This window comes from Antrostomus carolinensis, unplaced genomic scaffold (assembly GCF_000700745.2).
Source record: "Antrostomus carolinensis isolate BGI_N321 unplaced genomic scaffold, ASM70074v2 scaffold1415, whole genome shotgun sequence".
Lineage (NCBI taxonomy): Eukaryota > Metazoa > Chordata > Aves > Caprimulgiformes > Caprimulgidae > Antrostomus > Antrostomus carolinensis.
The window spans coordinates 88,312-112,592 of NW_010318294.1; the positions used below are offsets into that span (position 1 = coordinate 88,312).

Genomic DNA, 24,281 nt, shown 5'->3' on the forward strand with positions numbered 1-24,281 from the left:
TGGATCTGGAAGGTAGAGAAATAAACAGGTCCTTCACTCAGTAAAAAAAAAAAAAAAAACAGAATTAACACACATCTCAAAGTACATTTCAAACATTATTGACTTACCCACTGTAACTCTCTTGGGAGCTGGGAAAATATAAGGTCCAGTCCAACAACCAGAGAGAGCAAGAGGGAGATTATGTATTACTAATAAATGACCGAGCAGACAGGACCTATTGCCTTTGTCAGCAGACAACGGCTGATTTACACCATGGTTTAACTGCTTGCGGAAGCAATAAATAGTCTAGACGAAGGGCTCTGCAGTTTGTACCCCATGGAAAATCTGGCCTGTCCTGGGGCATTTCTAATGTTATCCAGTGGATTTGTAGGAGGCAGTGGAGTAGAAAGTAGTCTTGTTCTGCTGTAGATTAACAGCACTGTTTGGCTCCTCTGCTGAAAATCCCACACTGGGTGATCTGATAGAGTTTACTGCCTGATTTGCTTTGGGCCACGTGGAAGGGCTGCACATGAGGAATCACATACAGAAAGCATCAATCCCAAGGTCAATCTTCATATGCAAGAGCTAGGCAGCATCTCTACTGGATACATAGCTTTAACCGCTTACAGGCGCATCTCATTGCAGAGCACTCTTAAAAAACCCTCCTTTTTCTCCTCTTTCTTTGTAGTGTGTGCTCTAACTTGCTTCTATTTGCCAATGACCTTTCTGCCCTGTGTATATGATAGTGATGTTCAAAGAGGCTCGAAATCCTGCTGTGACAGGCAACCCATAAAAACATCTCGTAAGAGGCAGTCTTAGATTCCATTGGGTCAAACGGCTGCTGTGCAGTCACTATGACTCACATCAGGAAGGAAGAACACTCCAGGGGCAAGAACTTCTTGTGGAGGTTACCCATGTTTTCATGATGCTATCTACAATAGGAGCTTGGTTTTCAACAGCGCGAGGCATCAGCTATTTCCTGAGGCAGTTCTCTGGCCCCAAGACTTTCAGGGCAAATAGAGATGGAACAAAAAGGGAAAGGAAGAAGATACCAACTTATTTATATTTCTCTGTCTTGCTAACTAAAGCAGGTCACATCTTCAAAACCCATTTGCAGAGATTAATTCACCTTATGCAGTTTCAAAATCCTCCACGCTGCATTATGCCCACCATGATGCAGCCTCTGCTCTGCAAACACGACAACAGCTCTGAACAGCCCAATCTGCTGTGGACCAGTGCCTCTCTTCAATACAGCTGCAAATAGGTTTAAATCATTACACTCAGGTTACCAAACAGTCTCTTGGATCAGGGTTAATTAAATGAATGTTGAAATCTAATTAAGGACTGGTCCAGGTGATAATTAGCAGGAAATGTATGCATTAAAATATTCATTTGTCGATGAGCTGCAATTAAGAGTGTGATTTGGGGAAAGATCAATAACTATATCATGTGATTTAAAAAAATGAAAAGTTGCCCAGCCTTGAGCAGAAATGCAGGGGAATTTTCGCTAGGCTTTTTTTTCTTCCCTTGCCTCACTTTCTGTTTCACTCTTACAATAACTTCTGAAGACTGCTCTCCCCCCTTGAATAAAGCATTTGTTTCTCCATCCCTTTGTTTTCCCGAAGCACTACTTTCAACCCCTTGCTCTTTACCACATTGTTTGAGTGGGATATAGATTTATTAGAGAGAGACTAACAGGTCAAAAAGAAAGATTCTTTGCCAATGAAAATCACTTCCTCCCAGAACAGGCTGCTAATCCAGGGGAATATTGCTCATTGTGTGGACTTAGACTGGGTTTTTTTTTTTTTTCAAAAGTTAATTCCTCAAGCCTTTATTCATAACCAAGGATCTGGAGAAGCTATTGAGTATGCATAGCTTGGACTTATATATATGTACATCCATAGTTTTGGTTTACTATGCTATTCCCAATTTGCAACAGAGCAACTCTGCTTACACGGTGACTACTTCTTTCTGGTTACAGGTACAAAGGGATATGTGTAACCAGTTAATAACAGTTCCCCTGTGCAAACCCAAGCAATCCTACCTCCACTAGGAAAACAAGCGCCCCGCAACAACCCAGCTCCTCTGGCATGGAGCTGGTCTGCCTCTACTGCCATGCCAGAGGCTGAGCTGGCAATTTCCCACTGACTGTATTTCCACCAGCGAATATCAGTGTGTCAAAAGGGAAGCGTACCGTGGGAGCGCGATGAATTCAGCTGCTCTTTGTCTGTCTCCCAACAGCTCACCTGCCCTCTCCCCAGGCTCAGTGACTGCCCAGCTCCCGAGGCAACTGTCTGCATGCTGTTGGGGCTGCTGCTACTGGATCCCACCTCCCCTGCACCCCTCTTCCCTTGGGCAGACTGCGCTGTGGGGAATCAACCCACCCAGGAAGTTAGGACATCCTTGGAACCAGCCAAAAAATATCAGTACCTTCCTTCCTAAGCAAATCTATTTCTTCCCATGTCTGCTTCCTATCAGAAATCGCAGTTACTGACTTTTCATCTCATTTTGGGGAGGAGAAGCTGCATTCCAAAAAGCCCCACATTTTTCACAGACTTTTGCAACCAGCTCTGATGATCATCTGTAGTTCTGCACCAATGTTGACTGCAGACATAACCCAAACTTTGTAAAGTCTTCCTAGAAAAGTGTAAGATTAAATATGGGCTTTTTTTGTGGTAGCCTCTATTTCCTACTGTTCATGGAGAGGAAATTCAGGTCCATCAGGTATTATGTTTGCTCACCTAGCTTAACAATGCCAAAGAGATGCTGCTTCATGATGAGACATACACTCTGCTCAGCATACTGAATCCTATCTCCAAGGCTAGGCAGTGATTTCTCACTGGACATGTGGGTTACAACACATGACAGTGTGAAAGGGTGATCCAGCTCAAGGGGTCTGGCATGCACAGAGCTAACACATTAATCAAAATAAATCAGTTCACAAATCCCACCACATTCATCCAGCAAAACCTCCTACATTTTGCTCCACTGTGTCCTGATCTTTGTCCTCTTATGAGGACAACCTTCTGGGACAGAAGGTTTTCTATATGTTGAAAGAATAAGGCAACAACGTTTGCAAAGAGAACATTAATGACAGCCTGGAAGTTTGAATTTTGGAGGAAACTAGGAACCAAGCTTCTAGACTCAGTCATTCATCCTCCAGGGTCCTTTATTTCCTTCCTGATGCTCTCAACCTCTTGCAAAGGTCCAATTCAAAAGACCTGAGAGACTGCATGGAAAAAATCACTGTCAGATGGATCTCATGCTACCAAATCCATGTTATATGTATGGACTTCATGAGTCAATGTGTAACAGGCTTATTCCCTTGTGTGTCTCCTTTTGTTTCCTGTCCTGCAGGGAGCCTCTTCAAGCCTGGTGGTGAAGTTTGCAGATACAGACAAGGAGCGTACAATGAGACGCATGCAGCAAATGGCAGGACAAATGGGGATGTTCAACCCCATGGCCATCCAGTTTGGAGCATATGGCGCCTATGCACAGGCAGTAAGTATAGACACTGGCTCTATGTGTGTTCACAAGACTGGGAATAGTGCCTGGAACTGCACAAAAACATACATGAGCAGAAGAATGACTGAGCAGAGGAGAAATCAATGATTTCTCTGTTAAACTGGCTATATCATGAGAGCAAACTAAGCCATGCCATCAGACAAGAGCATCTTCCAAGCAAGTCAATAGTCAATTCTAGCAGTAAGCATATTGTGATCAGATACTTCCAATGGTGTCTAACCCATCACTGTCAAATTCAAACACAACTTTGAATTCAACATCTTTGCTTCTTCCTTCCTTTGTCCCCTGCTCCGCTCCTCACATGATAGAAGAGCTGTCCCCTGCCCAGCCTGGCTGTGTTTAAAAGTCCTCTTGGCCAGGGAAGGCTGCAGGAAGAGGAAAAGAGACAGTAAATCACAGCTGAGCCTAGGTCAGTAGCCAGCAGCCTGGCAGGCAGATGAAGCATCTGTGCCCCCATATACCAGAGGAATTAACAAGAGGCAACCCCTGGGCAGCTTAGGACAAACATCTGCAAAGGTTGTCAAGAAGGAGATGTGGCTCCAGTGTTATGCTACAGGCATGGATCAGGCAGCTGGAGAGGTGGAAAAGACACCACTGTCCCGATGCTCTGGTCCAAAATCTCTTCTTGCCTCAATTTTATTCTAGAGTAATTCTTCTAATTGACAGCCTAGGTTTATACTGGTATAAAAGAGGATGCAATCTGCAGTTTTACACCATGAAAGTTCCCTCTATTTCTCACCAAATAATATGGCACCTTTTGAAAGTAGTTGCTTGAGTGAGGATTTATTGCTGAAGGAAGACTGAAAACAATTCCCGTGTTTGCTCCTGCTCCACTTGAAACCAATGAATATTTTTCCTATTGATTTCTGTGAAAGTAGAATTGGACCCATCCTCTCTTCTTTTTTTTTTTTTTTTCTGGAAAAAATGCTAATAAGGTTGAAAGAATAAGTTTTAGATCTTGACCCATTGGATATGACAAGCTGGTGACACCAATTACCCTGGGGACTTCAGAGCTGTCTAAATGATGGGATCACATTTCTGTGTGGCGCCTGTACACCCAGAGTGTGCTCAGATGCTGTCTCTCAATCAGCCTCCCTATCTGCGTCTCTTCCTATCTGCTTCATCTCACAGTCTCACACAAAAGGGAAGGAAGAGAGCGCCGAGGCTGTGTGACGTTCCCTCGGTTCCGATTAATCCACCTCGGACTGCTGGCTCTTAGATATCAGGGTGATTGGCACCTCATAAATACCAGTGGGAGATGGAGGGATCGATAGGGGGAGAGGGAAAGGGGGGGCAATTTTATTCAGTCCAAACTGGAGTTGAGCTAAGGCAAGTCAACAGGAGGAAAGGTGAAACAGTGAAAATGCAATAGCAGGACAGTAGTGACAGCTGATGTCACTGCCACCAGCAACTCGTGTGACCTTGGGTGAATCATTTGACCCCCAGTCTCATTTCCCCATGTACAAACAAAGCTGATGATCAGACTTATTTATTTTCCCTTTTTCCTCAGAGACACAGCTCTCTCTTGTGCCGTCTCTCCATGGGTTTTCACACAGGGGTACAATGGTAACACAAGTTTAGGAATTGCCTCAACACTTAGTAGTAAGATCAGGACAGGCATCAGACACAAGGCTCTCTGGTTTGTACTGGTAACCTGTCCTCCCAGATATCCCACTGCAGTCCAAGTTTGACTGATGTTGCCATATAAGAGCTTCCAAGTAATCCCATGAGATCTGGTTAATTAATAATTTCTAATGGTCCGTCCCCATGGAGGAGGTTGACAAGTCCCCTAGGCAGCAGTTTCTAATGGAATCTCCCTCAGAGAGTCACCATGAACGTCACTGGGACCAGACTGGCTCCTGCAAAAAGTTCTCGATGCATCAAGGTGGTCAGTGCAGCAGAAACCCACATGGTGCAGCTGTTTGAGAGATTAGTGGACAGTTGTGGATTTTCAAACCCAGCAGCATCACTGAGGAGAGGTGGCAAGAGTCTCAGTCTATTAGTGTTTGACTGATAGTCTTTAGCGTTGCCACTAGGACTGCTTTGGGCCCCAGCTCCTCTTGAAGTTACCTCCATTGCAGCTCAGCAAATGGACATGTTACACTTCACTCCCTGCTGCTGCTCACTGCCAAGCCACTCAACCTCAGCTGAAGCAACTTTAACCTTGGTAGCAGTGACAAGCTCACATCAGCTAAGAAAATAATCCTTGGGATCAGCAGACATATGGCCTCAGATCCACAGGTAAAAAAATCAGGAGGCAAAGGGGGTTCTCCCCTGTGTCTGTTTTTGCCTCCCTTCCTCATGTGCCATCTGCAAGCAGAGCAGATGAAGCTTGGCACTAACTCTGAGCTGTTCCAGTGACACAGAAAGTCATGTCAGACGCAGCTCACCTCTTTTGTATGCAGCCCAAGGCAAGTCAGGTTTCATGGTTCCCTGAATCTCCCAGAGGCCCTATACCAATATGTTTCAGGTTTTTTGGATTGTTTTAGGTTTTTTTATTTTCAGCAATATTTTCCCATACTCATTTAACTTCCCCTTTTATGGGGCAATAATTTATTTTCGTTCACACATGTGTAGGGCACCAGCCTTTTTTTTTTTTTTTGCCAGGTTACTGTGGATCTATATCAGCCTGGTAATGATAGCTGTTTCTGCAGTCTCAGTTAAGGCCAGCTTGAGGTATAGATCTGAACTCAGCCTGGAGAGAAGGAGACTGATGCTAAGTAGCACTACTTTTTATTTGCTGCCAGTTGAGAAGGAACCTGCAGGCACACACTCCAGCTCACAAGAGCCCAGCACACCTTCTTAGTCCCTGCTAAGCAATGGGGTGGACAAGTCCAAAATCACTAGCAGTAAAAATCAAACCAGATTTTGAATGGTGGCAGTATGGCCCAAATAAGCAACAGTTCTAAAAGTTCCTGCAGGTCTTCTTTCTATGAAGAAAGTTGCTGGGAGTGTGACTGTTTCATGTCCCTACTGCTCCACCGTGCAGAAAAAGAAACATACACAGATTGAAAAGGTTTGGGAAGATGGGTAAATGCAGAAGAGCAAAGCAAGAACAAAGGAAGGAGTCTTGGAAAGTGACAGATACTGTATAAATTATTTAATTTTTAAATTATTTAAAATAAGATCAAAGTCATAAATCAAGTTTGCATAAAAAATGGGTGGGAGTGTTAGCCATGGTCTCCTGGACAAATTCCAGCCATGGAACTGATTGCATCCTGCAGCAGGGGACAGGCATAGATTTAGTGAGTAAAAACAGACAGATGGGGACAGGGGCAACATAGGCAATGGTAACATTTGCTCTCTGGCCTGGAGCAAGTCCTTTCCTGTCAGTAAATCCCAGCTCCCCTCACTCTGAAAAAGTACAAATGACTGCAGCTCCTGAACTGCAGACAATAACTGCAACAATTCTGGGAATCTAGTACAGCAAAGCTCTCAGTCATGGTCATAAGTGGTCACCTTGGGAAGTTAGGGCAATAGTGACTACCATGCTGACCATAAAAGCCCAGGTGCCTCCCTCTGCCTCCCTGTCCCAGCTCCTGTGGAGATGGAGGGATTTTTCGGTTAAATGATCTGAGGTAGAGCCGAAGGGAAGAATTGTTTCTCCCAATATTTATTCAATTCATACTGTGAAATTATTTTGGAAAGATACTTAAAAAAATGTAGCTAGCCCTATGAAACCAGTGAAAATTTACTGAATATAGGCTATCATCTTCTGCATATAATAGTTATTATATTTAAATGACCAAAATGGGACAGTATATTTGGTAAATACTACCAGTTATGCAAATCACTTGTTCCAATCTGTTCCAGAAGAGGAAGCTATTTTGAAGCCATAATACCTTACAGCAGGGCTAATACCATATTTCTGATCATCAGCTCCCTGGTAATTCAGAAATAATGAACACTCAGATTTGGGCTATATATACGTATTTTTGGTTATTTTTTTCAGGTTTTGAGTTTTTTCCTCAGTTCTCAAGAAGCTAGAAATCCAAACTGATGTGTATCAGGCTTCAGAAAGACACTAAGGTGCATAAATCCATGTGTTTCACATTTGTTTGTGGTTTTTTTAAAGCTTAATTAATTTAAATTTTATTTTCAAAGCAGAAATTTTCCAAGAAAGACATTAAAAAATTTCTGAAGGACTATTCTGATTTTTTTACATAATATCTTCTCTTTGTTTGAAGGCTTGGGAGATTGTTTTTATTTCCCAATGGCCAATTAGGTAAAACAGAAGTGAACTTGTCAATTCTGTGATTTTACCAAATATGAGTCCTCTTACTGCTTGATTGATCACTTTACTTACCTCTTTCTTTCACAGGGATACCATGAGGATTAATTAGCTAAGTGTTTGTATAGATCGTTAAAGGTGGGAAGCGTGGGATGCTGTTATTACTTTTATTATTATCACTGAATGAAGAATATGAAAAGTCAAACAAAACATCATGTGGTTCAGAGACAAGGATAGACAATAACACTGAAAAAAATAAGAAGGTCATCAGATCGTTCAGAGTAAGCTTTCTCCAAGGGCAATGATTGTGCTATTTCAAAAAGCACATCAGAAATAATCCTTCTCTCTCCTCTTCCCCTTCTTCAGTTTCACATGTATTTCTTTTGGGGGCTGGGAAGGCAGGCTGTAGCATCCTTGTCCTATTTCTAGCAGGTTTTGGCCTTGAGAAAGTCACTTCATCTCTCCTGCATCTGTTCCTCTTGTAAGAAAAGGACAGTGTTTCCTTTCCTTGAGTGCAGTTGCACAACCTCACCATCTAACAGCCATCTGATGCCATAACCAACCATCCCATTCCCAACCCCACCTCTGGCCATATGTCCCCAACCCACTAGACTGACAGTGACCACACAGGTACCCACTTCTGGGAGGAAAACTGTTAGTAAGAACCACATTTGTGCTGTATGGTTAACGCTCTGCTGAGGTTGTTCCTGAGCTGGTGTTCTGCAGTGTTGGGCGTGCATCTGTCCTGGTGCAAAGGTAGCAGCAAGACGTGGAGAGCAAAATGTGCATCAGTAAGCTCTTGCTTTGGTGTAGTTGTGCTCCAAAACTTCACCCTTTTCTGGTTTTTATCTCGATCTCCCATGCTAGGATAGGATGGATAAGCCTGTGGAGGTGCCTATCCCTCCATTCAGCTGGCTGAAGTTTAACCACCTCAACTTGAGCTAGCTCCCACCTCTCATGTCAAGGAAGTAAGAGAAGCAAAAGGAAATATGTCCTTTAAGTTGAGAAAGGGAAAAACTCCTCTCCATCCCCTTGGATCAGTTTCAGATAATAAGGCTGCTGCCTTTCTGATTAGTGCTCTGTGGCCCCAACCCAGGCAGGGAAAATCTGCATTTCAAATGGCATATTTTAAAGTACACAATACCCAGGGGTTCTGCTGCTATTGATTTGCCTCTGGTGGGGTCACTGCCTCACTTTCTACAGCTTTATTAACTGGGACCATACACTGGGCCTCTTTCAAAGTGAAAGGAGAGCGGATGAGACATTTGTCTTCAGGGGGAGCTGGGCAAGGAGTGGAGTGGCTTTTATTGGGAATGCCCCAGAGGTTTTATAAGGGAGACTGATGACCCTTACAGGACTTGTCTTCCTTTGTAAATTTCCCTGGAGCCACCCTGGGAGGAAGGAGGTAGGTCTATGCTGTCAGCTTCTTTCAAGGTGACCGAGTTCCCGTCCTTCCACCCCCACAATGCCGCTGCAATAGGCTGGGCTGTGACCACCAGCCACTGGGCTGGAAAGGACACCCCTCCCCTTCCCCTTTAACCTCTACCCCTGAGCAATTCCTACCAGAGAGAGGAAGGCATGAACTGGAAACCTGACTGCAGGGTTGCCAAGGGTAGAGATGTCCAGACATGGCTGGGACATGGTTAGGGTCTCCTCTCTAGCCAAGGAAGCAAAGCCACTTGGCTGAAGAACGTCACTGTGTTCAGGTATGGGATGCTATGCTCCTTACAGCTCTGGAGGAGACCTTGGTTTACTCCATGGGTTGGCTCTGAAGGCTGCAGTGAGGTGTACGTTCTCTGGGTCATGAGGTACAGGGACACAGCTCATGTCACCAGGTCTGCAGGGCACGTTGTGTATCCCCATCCCCAGAGCACTGAGCATAACAGAAATGGGGTGGACATTCCATGCAGGATGCCTACTGTAGCAGAAGCAACTGAACCTAGTTTCCAAAATCAAAGGTTAGGGCCTTAATTACTACCTTATTTTTACTGCATTAGCCTTTAAACCTAAGCTAAATTTAACCTCCTTACTCCTCAAGTTCCTAATTCAGTCTATGTGGAAGTATGGGCACTTTAAAGCAAATGTTTCACTGAAACTCACCAGGCTTTAGGCTGCACACCCTGCACCTTCAGCACTAATCGGCAGATTAGAATAATTTTGTTCTTCTTACATGGAGAGAGAAAATACCTTCTTTTTGAAGGTCTGTGACAGAAATACATGAATGACTTTGCGAAAAAGGAGTATGCATATAGCCAAGGTATAATCTAGAAAAATGCATCTTCCAGTGCAAATTTATAAGCCTTCTGAATACACAAGAAGCTGCACACTCAGGTTACCTGGTTTGCAAACCAGGAGGAGCACCTGTCATTGTGGAGTTAACTCCGAACAGCTTAGAGACATCCATAAGCAGGAAAAGAAGTTGCATAAGCCATAAATAATGTCACAAGTGATTGCCTGGCTCTGCTGAGTGCAAAATGGAGATTGTCTTTGGAGCAGCACAATCATTTGTACTTCCATTGGCAACGCAGTGTCTTTTAGATAGAGCCCTGTTTCTCTTGCAGCACAGGTGAAACGCAAACGAAAAAAAAAAATTAACACTTTTCTTTTAAATGGTTGGGAGCCAAGGTCCAGAAATATGTGCTGAGGGACAAGTAAGGGGTGGGAATGATTTCTTCTGATTGTTGGTACATGGGGCTAAGCTGATCACCTGGAGCAATACATGCAGTCAATAGGAGAAACAAAGCTGCAATTCGTCTGCCCAGAGGCATTTGGGTACAGAAGGGAGAGATGAATCTTGGCCTAGACTCCTCTGCCTGTTATCACATTAACCATATTAGGTGACCATCTCAGAGGAAATCCCATCTGTATTTAGTTTACTGAATCTGACAAAGGGAAATGCCAAAAAAATAGTCCCCTGCCTGCCCTAGATGGTCTGTGTTACAAATAGCAGGCTGTTGTCTGCCAGTCAGACTGACCGTGGCACACACATCAGCAGCCATATGTCACTCCATGTTTTGAGGGGGGTTTGTTCATGCAGATCTGGTCAGCTTTGGAGAAACAGAGGAAAATGAGAAAAGACCAGATTGGGACTATCCCCAGCTTTTGCAACTGTGTCCATCTCAGAGATGCTTGTTTGATCAACAGCGCTAAACAGAACCTACAGGCACATATCTTGACCATCATTTCTGCAACGGGCCAGTTATATCCTCATCTGTCCCCAGGTGAAATACCCAGCACAAAAACTGAGATACGAGTCAGCATACCCAGTATGGGAGTCAATCCAGTGTTAAAGATGGATGGATTCCCTCTTTCTCATTTGCTTCATTGGCATACTTACTAAAATTACCTGCTCAGTGTTGCCTCTGGAGAATAAACTCAAATGATGCCTAGAAACAAATGTGCTCCTTAAAGGGGAATCAGCATTGTGCTATAATAGAAAAGATTTTCTAATCACTCCATCAGTAATTACAAAGAACAGGATATCACTAATTAAAATGTGAAAGTGTCTTATGCAGGGTATAATAAAAAAGGGTAATTAACAATCAAAGGGAAAGCCACCACCTTGCCACCACTCTGCATTAGACTTCAAAAAATAATAATACTCAACTCTAGTACAACACTTTTTATCTGTAGATCTGAAGCATGCCTACGTGGGGAGGCAGGTATCTTGTTCCGTTTTATCACTGAAGAAACCAAGGCAAGTTTATACAACTTGTGCATGGTTACACAGCAGGTCAGTGGCAAAGCATCCTTTACTTTGGTCTCTTTACCAATAGTGACAAGGAAAGTTACAGCATTTGAATCAGTGCAGTGATTTCAAGGATTTGTTTCAGTATGTATGTGTATGAACAGTTGATTTAGCTGATATTTCAATATTAAACCAAAGAGTAGGGAACAGTCTGTTCCTTGCCCTGACTTTTGAGGTCTGTTTAATGCTGAGAAGCATGTCCTGTGTGCTTAAACAACAGCATCAGAGGGTGATTTTCTGATGGGAGAGAGAGAAAAATCACAGGGAGCAGCAGAACTCCAATTCTGGAGACAGCAAAGACGTGAGTCACTTCTAAAATCACTACAGAAAAACAGTTTCTTTCTCCACTATTATCATCAAGTCACGCATTACCAGAGACTGGGGAATGAACAGAGTGAGGTTTCGCTCTCTGCTCATCCTCTTTCCCCCACACTTTCTCCAAACCTCCCTCATCAGTGACTAACAGGGGCTGGATACAGACCCAGACTTAGCTCATCTGGCTCTTTGTGGAGCTCCAGGGAGGGATAGAAGAGGCAGCTTTAGCCAAACTATCTTCTCCTTCACACCAGGAGCATTTTACAAACCCACTGAAGCCACACTGTACATATGAGCTGTACCAACTGTGTGCTAGGTTCAGAGTTTAAAATAATGATAGCAAGTCTGTTTTTAATGTAAGAAACATTGACAGTATACATAACCATTCACCACCCTTCTGCTCCAGAATTATTGCTCCCAAATGCCTGAAAATATAGCCTGAGTTCCTCCCTTCTACCTTTTGTAAGTGCCCTGAAAGAGCACTTTCTGGAAAAAGAAAAATCCCAGGGAAGGGATTTTCCCATTATGCAGTCTTATTCTTGCTAAAGTAGTGGGGCTCCCTTCTCTTGTACAGCTCTTCCAGGACTCTCTGCTTGGTTGTGTTGGAATTAGGTGCTACAATCTAGTTAGAAGGTTTGATCATAATTTTGCTCAGTGCCCACCAGAAGCCGCACAGCAGCATAAAAAATATATTATTTTTGCCATTGACAGATGGAAACAAATTGCTTTAGCCCCTGAGCACTAGCTAAGCTTGCTGTGCGGGAGAAGGGATCCCCTCTCCCCACTACTCCACATATACTGGTCTCCCATCAGCAGCCACCAGTGCTTTCCCAGTTCTTTGATACAAGCAATGTGAGCCATGAAACCTCTCTGCTCAGGATCATATAAAGACTTTTCTCTGCTTTTCTCAGGGAAGTACTAGGGAGTCAGAAGATTGAGTCCAACTCAGAGGGAGACCTCCACACTGGGGAACACATCATATGGGTGGGGACCACAAAGACCCCAAGATATAAAGTTGCACTTTGCCTCTAGGCTCTCTAGCGGGAAGGAAGACCAAAGGCTGGGGGTTACCACAGGTGTGGTGAGCTGACATCTCAAAACAGGGATTCCTCACTGAGTCCCCATGTCTAAAAATCAGACTTTTTAGTGACCTTCCAGTACCTGAGGAGGCCTACAGGAAGGTTGGAGTGGGACTTTTTACAAGGGCAGGTCGTGATAGGACAAGGGGTAATGGCTTTAAACTGGAAGAGGGAAGGTTTAGATGACATATGAGGAAGAAATTCTTTCCTGTGAGGGTGGTCAGACACTGGACCAGGTTGCCCAGAGAAGCTGTGGACACCCCTCCATGGACGTGTTCAAGGCCACTTGATGAGGCCTTGAGGCCACAAGATGAGGCTTTGAGCAACCAGGTCTAGTGGAAGGTGTCCCTGCTCATGGCAGGGGGGTTGGAACTGGATGATCTTTAAGGTCCCTTCCAGCCCAGACCATTCTACGATTCTATGATCCTGCTGCCAGTGCTGCTGGCTGCCCTGTCAGTGACTGCGTGATATTTTTTCCCTGCTCTCTTTGTTCCAGCTGATGCAGCAGCAAGCCGCGATCATGGCGTCGGTGGCGCAGGGCGGTTACCTGAACCCCATGGCAGCCTTTGCTGCGGCCCAGATGCAGCAGATGGCGGCTCTGAACATGAACGGCCTGGCAGCCGCCCCCATGACACCAACCTCAGGTAAGGGGCCGGGGGGTGGAGAGGGCAAAGGGTGAGAAAATCTGGCCACATCCCACAGGAGACCTGTCAAGAGATGTTAGCTGGCAGGTTCTCCCCCAGCATGTGTTTACTGAAATGTCGGTCTTGTTGGTGAAGGTCATCAGAAGTGAAGAGTGGAGATGAGAAGATACTTTCCATAACTACATGAAAGGAGGGTGTAGAGGGGTGGGGGTCGGTCTGTTCAACCAAATAACAGGTGATAGGACAAGAGGAAATGGCCTCAAGTTGCACCAAGGGAAGTTGAGATTGGTTATGAGGAAGAATTTCTTTGCTGAAAGGGTTCGCAGGTGTTGGCAGGGGTTGCCCAGGGCAGTGGTGGAGTCCCCATCCCTGGATGGATTTCAGAGTCATGTAGACATAGTGCTGAGGGACAGGGTTTAGTCGGGGACTTGTCAGTGTGAGGTTAATGATTGGACTCGATGATCTTAAAGGTCTTTTCTAATCTAGGCAATTCTGTGATTCTTTTGTGGTCTGGGAGAGGGAGAAAGGGGCAGAGAAAGGCTGTTACCACCTCTTCCAGGGATGGGGCCAGCTGCAGGTCAGCTCTGTCATGAAATAGTTGTGAGGGTAAAGTCAAAGGCCTCACCAGCAATGGGCTGTTGGGCTAGCTCTGCCCTGTGCCAAGTGGCACTCCCTGGTGGGTAAGGATAACAAGAGGGTTGAGACCCACCAGAGTCAGGAAGCAATGGGCTTGTTGGGGAGGAGGCAGAGTGCTGGCACTGGAAAGGTCTCTCAACCATGACCTTTTCCTATCAGGCTTATCCTTTACACAACTTTCCTTTGGCTCTGAGTACCTTCCAAATGGCACAAAACATACCCCAGTGACCTACGCTGGTTTACCAGTGGTGCATATAGATGTCCAAGGGGTCAATGCTGGTGCTGTCACAGTCAGGCTGGTCCAAGGACAAACAAAATAAGGTTTATGGTGAGATGCAATATCATTAACAAGATGAGCTATGGCTTTGGGACACATAAGCCTTTCCCCCACTATGAAATAGGAGAGGAGGTACTCAAGGAAGACCTCTGGTGTTTGGTGAGAGGGGTTCTGACTGCTAGAGTAGAGACAGGTAGTCAATGAAGGGCTGCCAGGATCTAGCTAAACTGTGAGGTGTCACAAGGTACTCATGCTAAGAGCTGCAGTGTATGATTCAGTGGGCAGAGAATTAGGCTGAGATGGAAACAGGACTGGTTTTCCTGGGGCTTGAAGCACAAGGAAGTCATATGGGCAGGAACAAGTCAAGGATCTGACAGAGCTGGTAGTCATGGAGCAGCATGTTGTGTGGCCCAATAGCAGGGCAGTAGGGCAGCAGGGAAAGTGAGGCCAGACCCTGAGAGGAAAGAAGTGAGAATTTAGAGAGCTTTGCAATGTACCACTGAGTCTGGTAGGGGAAGAGAGGACTCAAAAGTACATCTTCAGAGGACCATTTCTAAGAGACAAGTTGGGATAAAAGGGGCCCTGGGGTGATGCAGGTTGTTCCTATGAGAGGCACTGGAGATGGGACTGTGTTCAGAAAGATGTAGCATACCAGTGTCCTTGTGTGAACCTTGAAGCATCAAAGTGACTTAGAGGTGAACAGCTTCACAAAGGTTTGGAGTGAGACAAGGGGAGGACTGAGCTGTGCCTGAGCTAGCTGTGGTGCAGGCAACATCAGGCAGAGGTGGACCTGGGATTCCAGAGCAGTAAGAGAAAGAGGGGTAGCTTCATGGCTGAACATGAAAAGGTCTGCACCATCCTTGGAGCAGGAAAGGTTTATCTGACAAAGCAGCCAGGAAAGATGTCTCATGGCTGAGACACTCTGCGGGGCAGGGCAGTGCAGGCTTGGGGACCATTCCTGTGTTAACCTGTCTGACAAAGAAAACCTCCCTGTTCACACACAGCTTAGCATCTCTTTGCAATATATAGCTGGGAACAATGTCAGCAGCTACTGGATCAGATAGCTGTCTTTTCCTTTTCTTGTATTATAATATGAGGGTTTAAAAAAAAAAAAAAAATGGAAGAGAAAGAAAGACAGATCTCATTCCACACCAGCTTATGGAGACCCAAGGAAAAGTGCTTGACTCAAAAATCTTATACCACACATTTAAAAATACATGTTTACCCAACGATAAATGTATAAACAAGCCAATGGAGCTACTGCAAATCCAAATAGAAAAGTGGCTTAATTATATGTGCACCCTTTAAACCCACTGCTGGAAAGATTATCATATTTGCAATAGCTAGATTTGTTTTGTGTTGGTGGGAGCAGAGAGAACGTCAAACAAAGACTGCCTGGAATTCAAATGCTTTCAGGGTCTGGAAAGCTGAATCCAGACAGTGGTTTGTGATGGCCCCACCACAAAAGAGGACAAGCTCTTTTGCATACAAATAAGTCTGGAGAATGAGCAAATTCTGTGACATAGGTGTGTAAATACCAGCACAACAGCCAAATTCTGTGTTTGTCATGCTATCCAGCATTTGAATTATATCTCTGCCCTTCTTTGGTGTAAGCTCTGCTCCTCTTCTGGTGTGCCTCGTGCCTTTTGGGGTCTGTTAAACTCTTGCTGTCAGAATACAGGAGAGGAAAGCTGATGGTTTTTACATGCTTTCCAGAGCATCCATGACTGGTCATTATTGAAAATAAGATCCTGGTTTAGATGATCCTTTGATCTCTTTCATGGTGGCAGATTTTGCACTCTCCTTATGACATATTTTCAATCATGGAGCCTGTGTACTTCAGCATTATTGCAGATTTACATTGAATGGTTAGCTTCCTTCATGAAAAACCTCTGTAACGGGTTGTGGAAATGTCCATTGACAATTATTCCTTGGGTGAAATGTTCAGATTTTGAAACGACTTGTGAGTATTGTAGTAATACAACACTCACAAAGCTTGTGATAAGATGCATAGAAAATGTTTCATATAACGTCTGAGCAAGCAAGCCTACAACACTAGCAGTGGTTTCTGAGTAGCCAGGAGATATCTGAAGCCTAAAGTGAATTCTCCTGCTGGCTTTCGTTAGCATTCAGAAAGCCAAATGGAAAATGATCATTCTGTTTCATAGCAGGATTTCCAGTCATTGAAGTATATCTTTGTTCTGACTTGGAATGAAAATGAAACATTTCAAAGTTCTCTGAAAAACAGGCATTAGAAAAAGTGTTTGGAACATTGGAAAAAAAAAAAAAAAGAAAAAAAGAAGTGTTTTGATCTTTCCTAAGCTAAAGAAAATTTGTGCTAGAAAAAGGACACTGGTAACCCAGAAGTCCTAGAGGCTTTGGAGGTGTGGGCTGAGCACAGTGCCTTTGTACTCATATCTTCAGGCCTCCTAATCCAGCTGGTTTTCCGTGCATCCCACCTCTAGGAGAGTGGTTTCCTTGGGACATGGCCATGAGTTCATTCAGGCTCATGAGTAGCTATGAGACCTAGGAACTTAAAGAGTTTTGGATCCAGACAAAGCTACCAGAATAGAGACAGGATCCATCTCACCTGGCTTTAACCATACACAAGTTAGACATCTTGTTTAAACTGGTCACCTGGCTTGTCTGCAGTCAATGGAGTACAGTAGGCAACCCCAGTGGGTAATATAAACCATAAAAATTTTATGCTGTTTGTTGGCATTTTGCCAGCTCCCTATCAAGAGTCAGGTTTATCTCACGCAACAGTCTGTAATTGCAGGGCAATTAAATTGACTTCTCTGAAAGTTTGGTTCAAGTTTTGCATTTCTCCCATCATTGGTATAAACTACGTAAAAAGTGGGTCTGCCACTCTGTTAACTGCACAGAGGGCCTAGAAATAAAATTTAATTTAGGTTTCCTTCCTTTTCTTCTCCCTCCCTCCATGTTGAAAATCTATACCTGGTGTATTTGAAGCAATAGATCTCAAACCAGGGATTAAATCCACAACTGGCATGCACCACCATTTGTTCTTTGCAGGGGCATTATGCCAGTTTTACGCCAACTACAGATAATGACCTCTCCAGGAGGGTTCTTTATAAGAAGAAAATTAAAGAATTGCAATAAATACACCTAAACTTCCTTAGACAAGTACAAAATAGCAAGCCCAAATCCCTTGCTGCCATTTTTTACATAGTCTATGCAAATAAAGGAGACATCCAGAAAAGCAACTGAAATTTTAACTAGTCTTTGTGATTTGCAAGCTGATGGCATATGCTAAGAGCATTGCCTTTGGACTTCAGTTGCCACTGCTGGCTCCCTGTACTTCCACAGAGGATGTTTTTAAAGGCCAACACCATTTAAATAAGCAAAAGGGAAGCAGCAGCTTGTCTGCTCAGGGTATAGGAAAAGAGCTGAAATATTGCCTGCTTTCTGGGCTACTCAAATCAGAACATATTAAAACATTTCAGGCATCTGTATCGGCTTTCTTAAAGCAACAACAGATTTAAGCAGTCATTAAAGTGTGTTATTGGACTGACCCATCATGCAATGCTGCTATGGTGGAAAAAAAAAAATCTGCAATTGGGTTAAAAAAAAGGTTACTGCAAAAATGATGCTTTCAATCAGTAGTATACCCTGACACAGAAAGATATTACTGAAGATAAGATAGTTTAGCTTTCCACTTACAGTGAGCAAGAGAAAGATAAAATTTCATAGTTATTGGAAGCTCATTTTTTGGTCTCCAAAAAAATCCTGAGTATGCTGCAAGAAGCACACACTGCTCTGTCATTTTAAACATACCTAGGAACAGACAATGAGGTTTTCCCTCAGAAATGTAAGAATTCTCTACCAGTGGGTGACAGGATCCCACTCAAAACTTAAAGACTACATTGTTCTTTAGAAATAGCAGCATTGCAGTCCTCCAGAGTATGCAGCTGGGAAGGAGAGGAGTATTATTCCATTGAAGAAACAAATCTAGCCCAAATTTTGTCCCTGTTGAGTGGGAGATCTCTGCTAAAACTCTGCAAAGTCAAGTTTGGGCAGAACAGTGAAAATTTTAAAAAAGTATCACTGGCTGCCTTCAGGCTACAAACCAACTTTCCAAACCTTTTAAGGATCCCTGGTGCTGAGAAAGTTCAGAATGAGTTTGTGTATTAAATGTGTATTCATGAGAGAATGGAGACGGAGTAGTCCTGGAAACTGGTACGCCAACAAAGCTGACGTCTCCAAAGAGAAACTGAGAAGAACTGCTGTAGAAAGGTGGGACTGAGGATTTGCTTCTGGTGGTAAATGATATCTAGGAAAGAAATGTCTGCTTATTTAGGAATTTAAAAAGGTAATATTCCAAAGAGAGGGTTGAGGAAGAAGGGTGGTATTCCTATAGTTTTCTATCGCTTAATGTTAGCTGTAGATCTAGTCTAGAGACCATGATAACCCAGTAAAAGCTTCATTCTGTTGAAGAAAGTTTTGCAAGCCTTTCTTGAGTGCTTTCCAAGCAGAGGAGCAATGATAAGCAGTCCTTTTCTTTACACAACAGCTTGAGATATTTTTCATTTCTTGGATTATCACAAGCTTTCTATGTGGTCACAGCTGATGTATCAGCAGTTTTCTCCTTGTAGTTGTTGACTCCAGTACTCACTAGCTCTGATTTTGTGTCATCCTCACTTGCAGGTGGAAGCACGCCTCCTGGCATAACTGCACCAGCTGTGCCTAGCATCCCATCTCCAATTGGGGTGAATGGTTTCACTGGCCTCCCGCCCCAGGCTAATGGGCAGCCCGCCGCAGAAGCTGTGTTTGCTAATGGCATCCACCCTTATCCAGGTAAGCCAGACCAATGCAGTGGACGCAGCCTTCTTCTTCAGTCTTAGGAAGATTGTCCACATCCACAGGCTTTGTCTAGCATGAGCCACTTCAGAAAAATTATACCCCACACTATCAGGGCTCGCTCTAGCATTGGTGTAGTTAAGTCTTACCCAGCTACAGTTGTTGCCCACTTAAATCTGGATGATAGACATTAAGGATATGTTGGAGGTGGGAAATTCTTATACTAAAGAATTGAGTTCTCATCTGCTGATTGACTGGTAAGAACAATCTGGATACCCAGCATGTTCTGCTTTGGCTAAAATTTCATCTAAAGCCTGGCCAGTTTATTCTGGCAGATCTCCTAGCAGTGTTCCCAAGTGTCTTGCTGCTGGCTAGCCTTGAAGGAGCTGTACTAAGCCTATTTGTATCTCCTAGCACCCACCATTGGTATCTCCTGCTGAGAATCCCTTGCAGCCACGTTGCTCTGGGGGGACAAGTCCAGAGGATCCATGTGGCTACTGACACAAACTTCTCCATGCCTCAGACCATGTGTGCAGGCAGTGGGTGTTGGTCTCCAAAATGCTCACTGTGTCCAAGTCCTGTTGTCTTACCAGGCCTGGAGATTGAAGCTCCTTTAACATAGCTACAGAACGGGCTCAGGTTCACCATTTTGTGGCACATCACCAGAGAACTGCTGCTGGGATTCAAACTATGACAAGCTCAAAAGATACTAGCACTGAAGGATTGATTTTGCAAGCCAGTCAGGGATGAATAGGGGAAGTTAAAGGATACATAACTACCTCTATATCTGTATAAATATATGGACACTCTGAGACCGTAAGCACCAAGAACTCAAGAGTTTACAAGTCCTTAATGTGCACCTGCACTTTTTCAACATCCTCAAGTTTTGAGGTAGCCCTCTCCTGCAAGCTATACTTCTTCTAGGAAGACACTCCTTAACATTGCTGTACACATACTAATAATAATAATCTCAACAATAAAAATTTGAGTCAACTGATCCTAGCCACGAGCTGACAAAGGAGCATTTTACCCTGGGGCACTCATAGATTGATCTAGTCTGTTAGGAAATCAAACACTGAGTCAGATGCTCCAGCCAAAAAGTTCACAAAATCCCTAAGAAAATAAATGCTTTCAATCTCAGCTAGTCCTGAAAACTCAGAAGATTCAACATCACAAGGGTCTTTATGAGCTACAAGGAAAAATATCACATAACATAGAAATACAAAAGTCTTACCTAGCTACAATTCAGACAATGCCACTGAAAAGAGCCACCCTGTGAATGCAGCAAAAAAAAAGCCCAGAAATACCAAGAGTATTGAAAAATACTCATCATCCTTCCCGCACACACTTTGTAAACATTTAGCCATGCATTCAACTTTGAGCAGAATTCAAATCAAGGAGCTTACTCTGCTAAAAGTAAGGCATGTACGTACATTTTTGTAACAGCTTAGAGACATGGGAAGATTTTGGAAGCTTATGGAGCCATCAGAAGATTGCAGGTAGCCTTTAGTATGGTCAAAGAGCTCAGCCACAGCACCAAGAAAGCACCCTGTCTTTAAGGTTATATAAATACAGCCATCTGTTCAACTATCCATCTATCTGTGTATCCACCTGTTTGCCAGGCCATCATCTCTCTGTTTATTCATCCATTTCTAGGTCTATCTTTTTTTCTGGTTTATCTAGCTCCTTTTAGCTAATCTTCCATGATACATTACTGCAAATATCAGAGAAAATATGATATTAATTACTTCAGCTTTTGTTACTATATCCAACTACCTCCATAATTAAAGAAAGGTTTCAGTTAGGTATTTCATCCATGATTATATAAAAGTCAGTGGCCTTAATCTGGTTTTCACTGAGTTTTGGAGAGACTTGATCAGCCAGCAATTCATAGTAAGTCCCTGCACAAACACCAACAGCCTAACACACTGAAAGGTGACAGTTGTCCTTGCTCCTCTTTGCTGGAGACAGAGAGGCTCCTTTCTGCTGGTAAAGCTGACTTCCAAATAGTCTGCTTTATGAAGAGTTTGGATTTATCTCAGTGTGTCTTCAGCAATATACTGCTCTTTATTGGTGCTCAGCTTCCCCACAACTCAGTGACTTCTGAAGTTATAGCAGAGGTGTAAAGGGACAATGGCAGGCCAAACTACCACCTCTCATTTTACTTCGCCCTGTCCCCACTAGTAATTAAACCCTAAAAGTAAGCCCCTTTGTAGCAGTTTGGGTATAGGACACACCATGTGTTAGCTCCATCCTATTCTCTTCCTTCTCATGAGCATTTATGCGCTGTTCAAAACTTTACTCCTTGCCACAGGCTTTATTGAGGCCTGGAGCTTAGCAGCATTAAAAAAAAAAAAAAAAGGATTAGACATTTATATGGGTAATGAGAAAATCCACAGCCATGTTAGACCAGATAAAAATGCAAAAAGGACACAAACTCTCATGCTTTACGATATAAGCCAGCCACTAATTCTTTGGGGTTAGAAAGAAATTTTCACCACTGGGCAGCTTATTCCATCATTGTTCATTACGAGATTTTTCGCACATTCTTCTGTTACTGTCACTGCCCTGTAGTTTTCCATGTCTGTGTTTCTAAATACGAGGGTAGAAATGAAATACTGAAGCAGAGCATGCAATTGCACTAACATTGTAGAGAAGAAAAGAACATGTTAGTCCCCATCCAAAGCCAGCATCTTCCAAACAACTTCCTTTTATGGTGTATCTCTCATTCTGAAAGTGGCCAAGTGTGCTTCAGTATTATGTACATAACCATAGTCTTGCTATGATTATGACTTGCCATATATTTTTTAAAGCCTGAATTTTGCTCTCAGATTTTCTTTCATACACCACAAAAAACTCAAATGTGAGTTCACACCATTATATCCTGTAGCAGAATGTTCTTTGTTGCCTGAAAATAGCAGAACAGGACAATCAAAATCTATGGAGGCATGACATTCACATCATTCAGACCCAAGTAAATGCCATTAATTGTGCAGTTTGTCTACACGTCCACCTTTGTGTCTAAGTATAATATTTTTGATGCTGCATCTAAAGGACTCCAGAACTCCACAGTCTTTGCACTGTGAAAACAGGTCCATAACATATAATTGTATTTAGTCTGTAGTTTCAGTCTTTTTTTCCTGTCTTCCTCTGTGCTCTTTTTTGAATATTCTCTTTGTCTGGACCAGGGATACACATGGTGTCATTTCAGTCAGACTACTGAACCATCCATGGCTTTGGGGCAGAGGCAAGTGTATGTCAAACATCCTTACTCTCCAGGTTTCTGATCACAGCCCCAGTCCCTGCAGGAATTAGCTTTTTCTATGGCTCTTCCCAGGCTACAGATCCATGCAGTAGCACCAGAAGACCATTCCTTGCAGGCATCCTCTTTGCAAGCCATGCTCTCACATTCTCCAAGCTCAGCTTGTACGTAATGCCTCACAGTGCACTTTTTGGCATGGACAGAATAACAAGGGAGTAAATATTTCCCCTTCCACTAGTCTGAGCCCCTTTGGAGATCTGACCTTTTAGTGTATTAATGCCTGCCCTTTAGTCTCTCAGTTTGCAGAGCTATTGAACATGGCAATGTGTCACAACACGTAGTAGGGACAAAGAGCATAATCTGTTGTGCCATGATCTTGTGAGTCACTTTGCAGCAGCGCAAGAGCATTTGCCATTTCCATATTAGCCATAGTAACGGGGATTGCACTCTTCTGCCAAAACTTCTTAGCCACCCAGAGCCCAGCATAGTAGCAGTGTGTGATGTACAATAACAGTGGAGACCATCTGCACTGGTTTCTGTTGTGTCTCACACCATCAGCGCTCTGCTCTCTGGTAACAGATCCTACCCTAATGGATTGCATTGTGGGGGACTGGACAAAATGCTTGCTCCAAAAATAAAGCCTCCTTGGGAAGAGAAGAGGAGGGAGAGATCAGTGAAATAAGGGAACTGGAAGGAGGTACAGAGCAGAGCCCCCAGATTGAGGACTGCTCTGTGGTCTTCTGCCCAGTGATGTACCCAGGAAGAAGTGGAAATGCACCCTATAATGTCCAACAGCTCGCAAACAAACTTATTCCTTCTGGGCCAAGGGATGTCCAGCTTGACCAGAAACGGAGATGGATCCTGTGGTACGGCACCTTTGTGGAGCCTTACATAGGGAATGCTTTCCAGGATGAGTTCTTCAGTGCACTTGGTCAGGGCTTATGTTGCTGAGGAAGACAAAAGCAAAGTTCCCTTGGCTGCTCATAATACATTGAAAATGTGTGGTCTCAGGCACATAGTGATTCTGTTTCTGACTGCCCACGACTACCAGGACAAGTTATATCTCTCCTTTCTGCAGACTCAGCAGAAGTTACTCTGGGTAGGTCTAGGCTAGAAAGACAGTAATCTCCACTTCATGATCTATTTGGGGTCCAGCCCTCCCTGGTGAGGACTAGCTCTCAGTATGAATGGGAAGCCAAGCTTTTATGTCCACATTTCCAAGACACTGCTGAGACTGGCAGTAAAGGTGTCCCACATGGGTGAATTCCTGTGCTGTAGAAACTCATGTCTTAGGAACTGAACCGAGACCATCAATTCATTTTCCTTGGCTCCACAAAGAGCTATCAGGCAGTAACCAATTTCATCCATTGCCAGCAGAGACAGGATTCAAACTCCATCTGTAATTATTATCATTATCCAAGCTAATTTTGTAGGGGAGGAGTTGCCGGCATGCTAATATGACAGCCTTATCTATTAGCTTGTCAATTAGCTAGAAAAGCTGCTGATAGGCAGGCTGCTGCTCTGGACCAGTCAGTCCAGGATCAGTCCTGATCACGACAGACCCCATGCAGTGACATTGGGCAAGATTAGGGTTTGATTGGTGTAGACAGAGAAAGGGACAGACTTCCCCCACCCCAGTGCTCACCCCAGCATTTCAGTCCTGAAAGATGTCAGATAAGAAGAGTTTAGAGAGGATATGAATAAGGAGAACAGAAAATAGTGACCTGCCAACAGCTGTAGAAGATCCAGGATGAAAATCAAGCC

The 24,281-nt window shown here is 43.8% G+C and overlaps 1 protein-coding gene across 1 annotated transcript in view; it reads left to right on the plus strand.

Moving 5' to 3' along the window:
* Window positions 1-24,281, plus strand: part of CELF4 (CUGBP Elav-like family member 4) — an 80,699-nt gene that overhangs the window by 18,629 nt on the left and 37,789 nt on the right. The window contains exons 3-5 of the mRNA XM_010168825.1: window positions 3,337-3,480; window positions 13,374-13,521; window positions 19,103-19,252. Coding sequence (XP_010167127.1) covers window positions 3,337-3,480; window positions 13,374-13,521; window positions 19,103-19,252 — 442 coding nt within the window. The remainder of the gene's footprint in view (window positions 1-3,336; window positions 3,481-13,373; window positions 13,522-19,102; window positions 19,253-24,281) is intronic.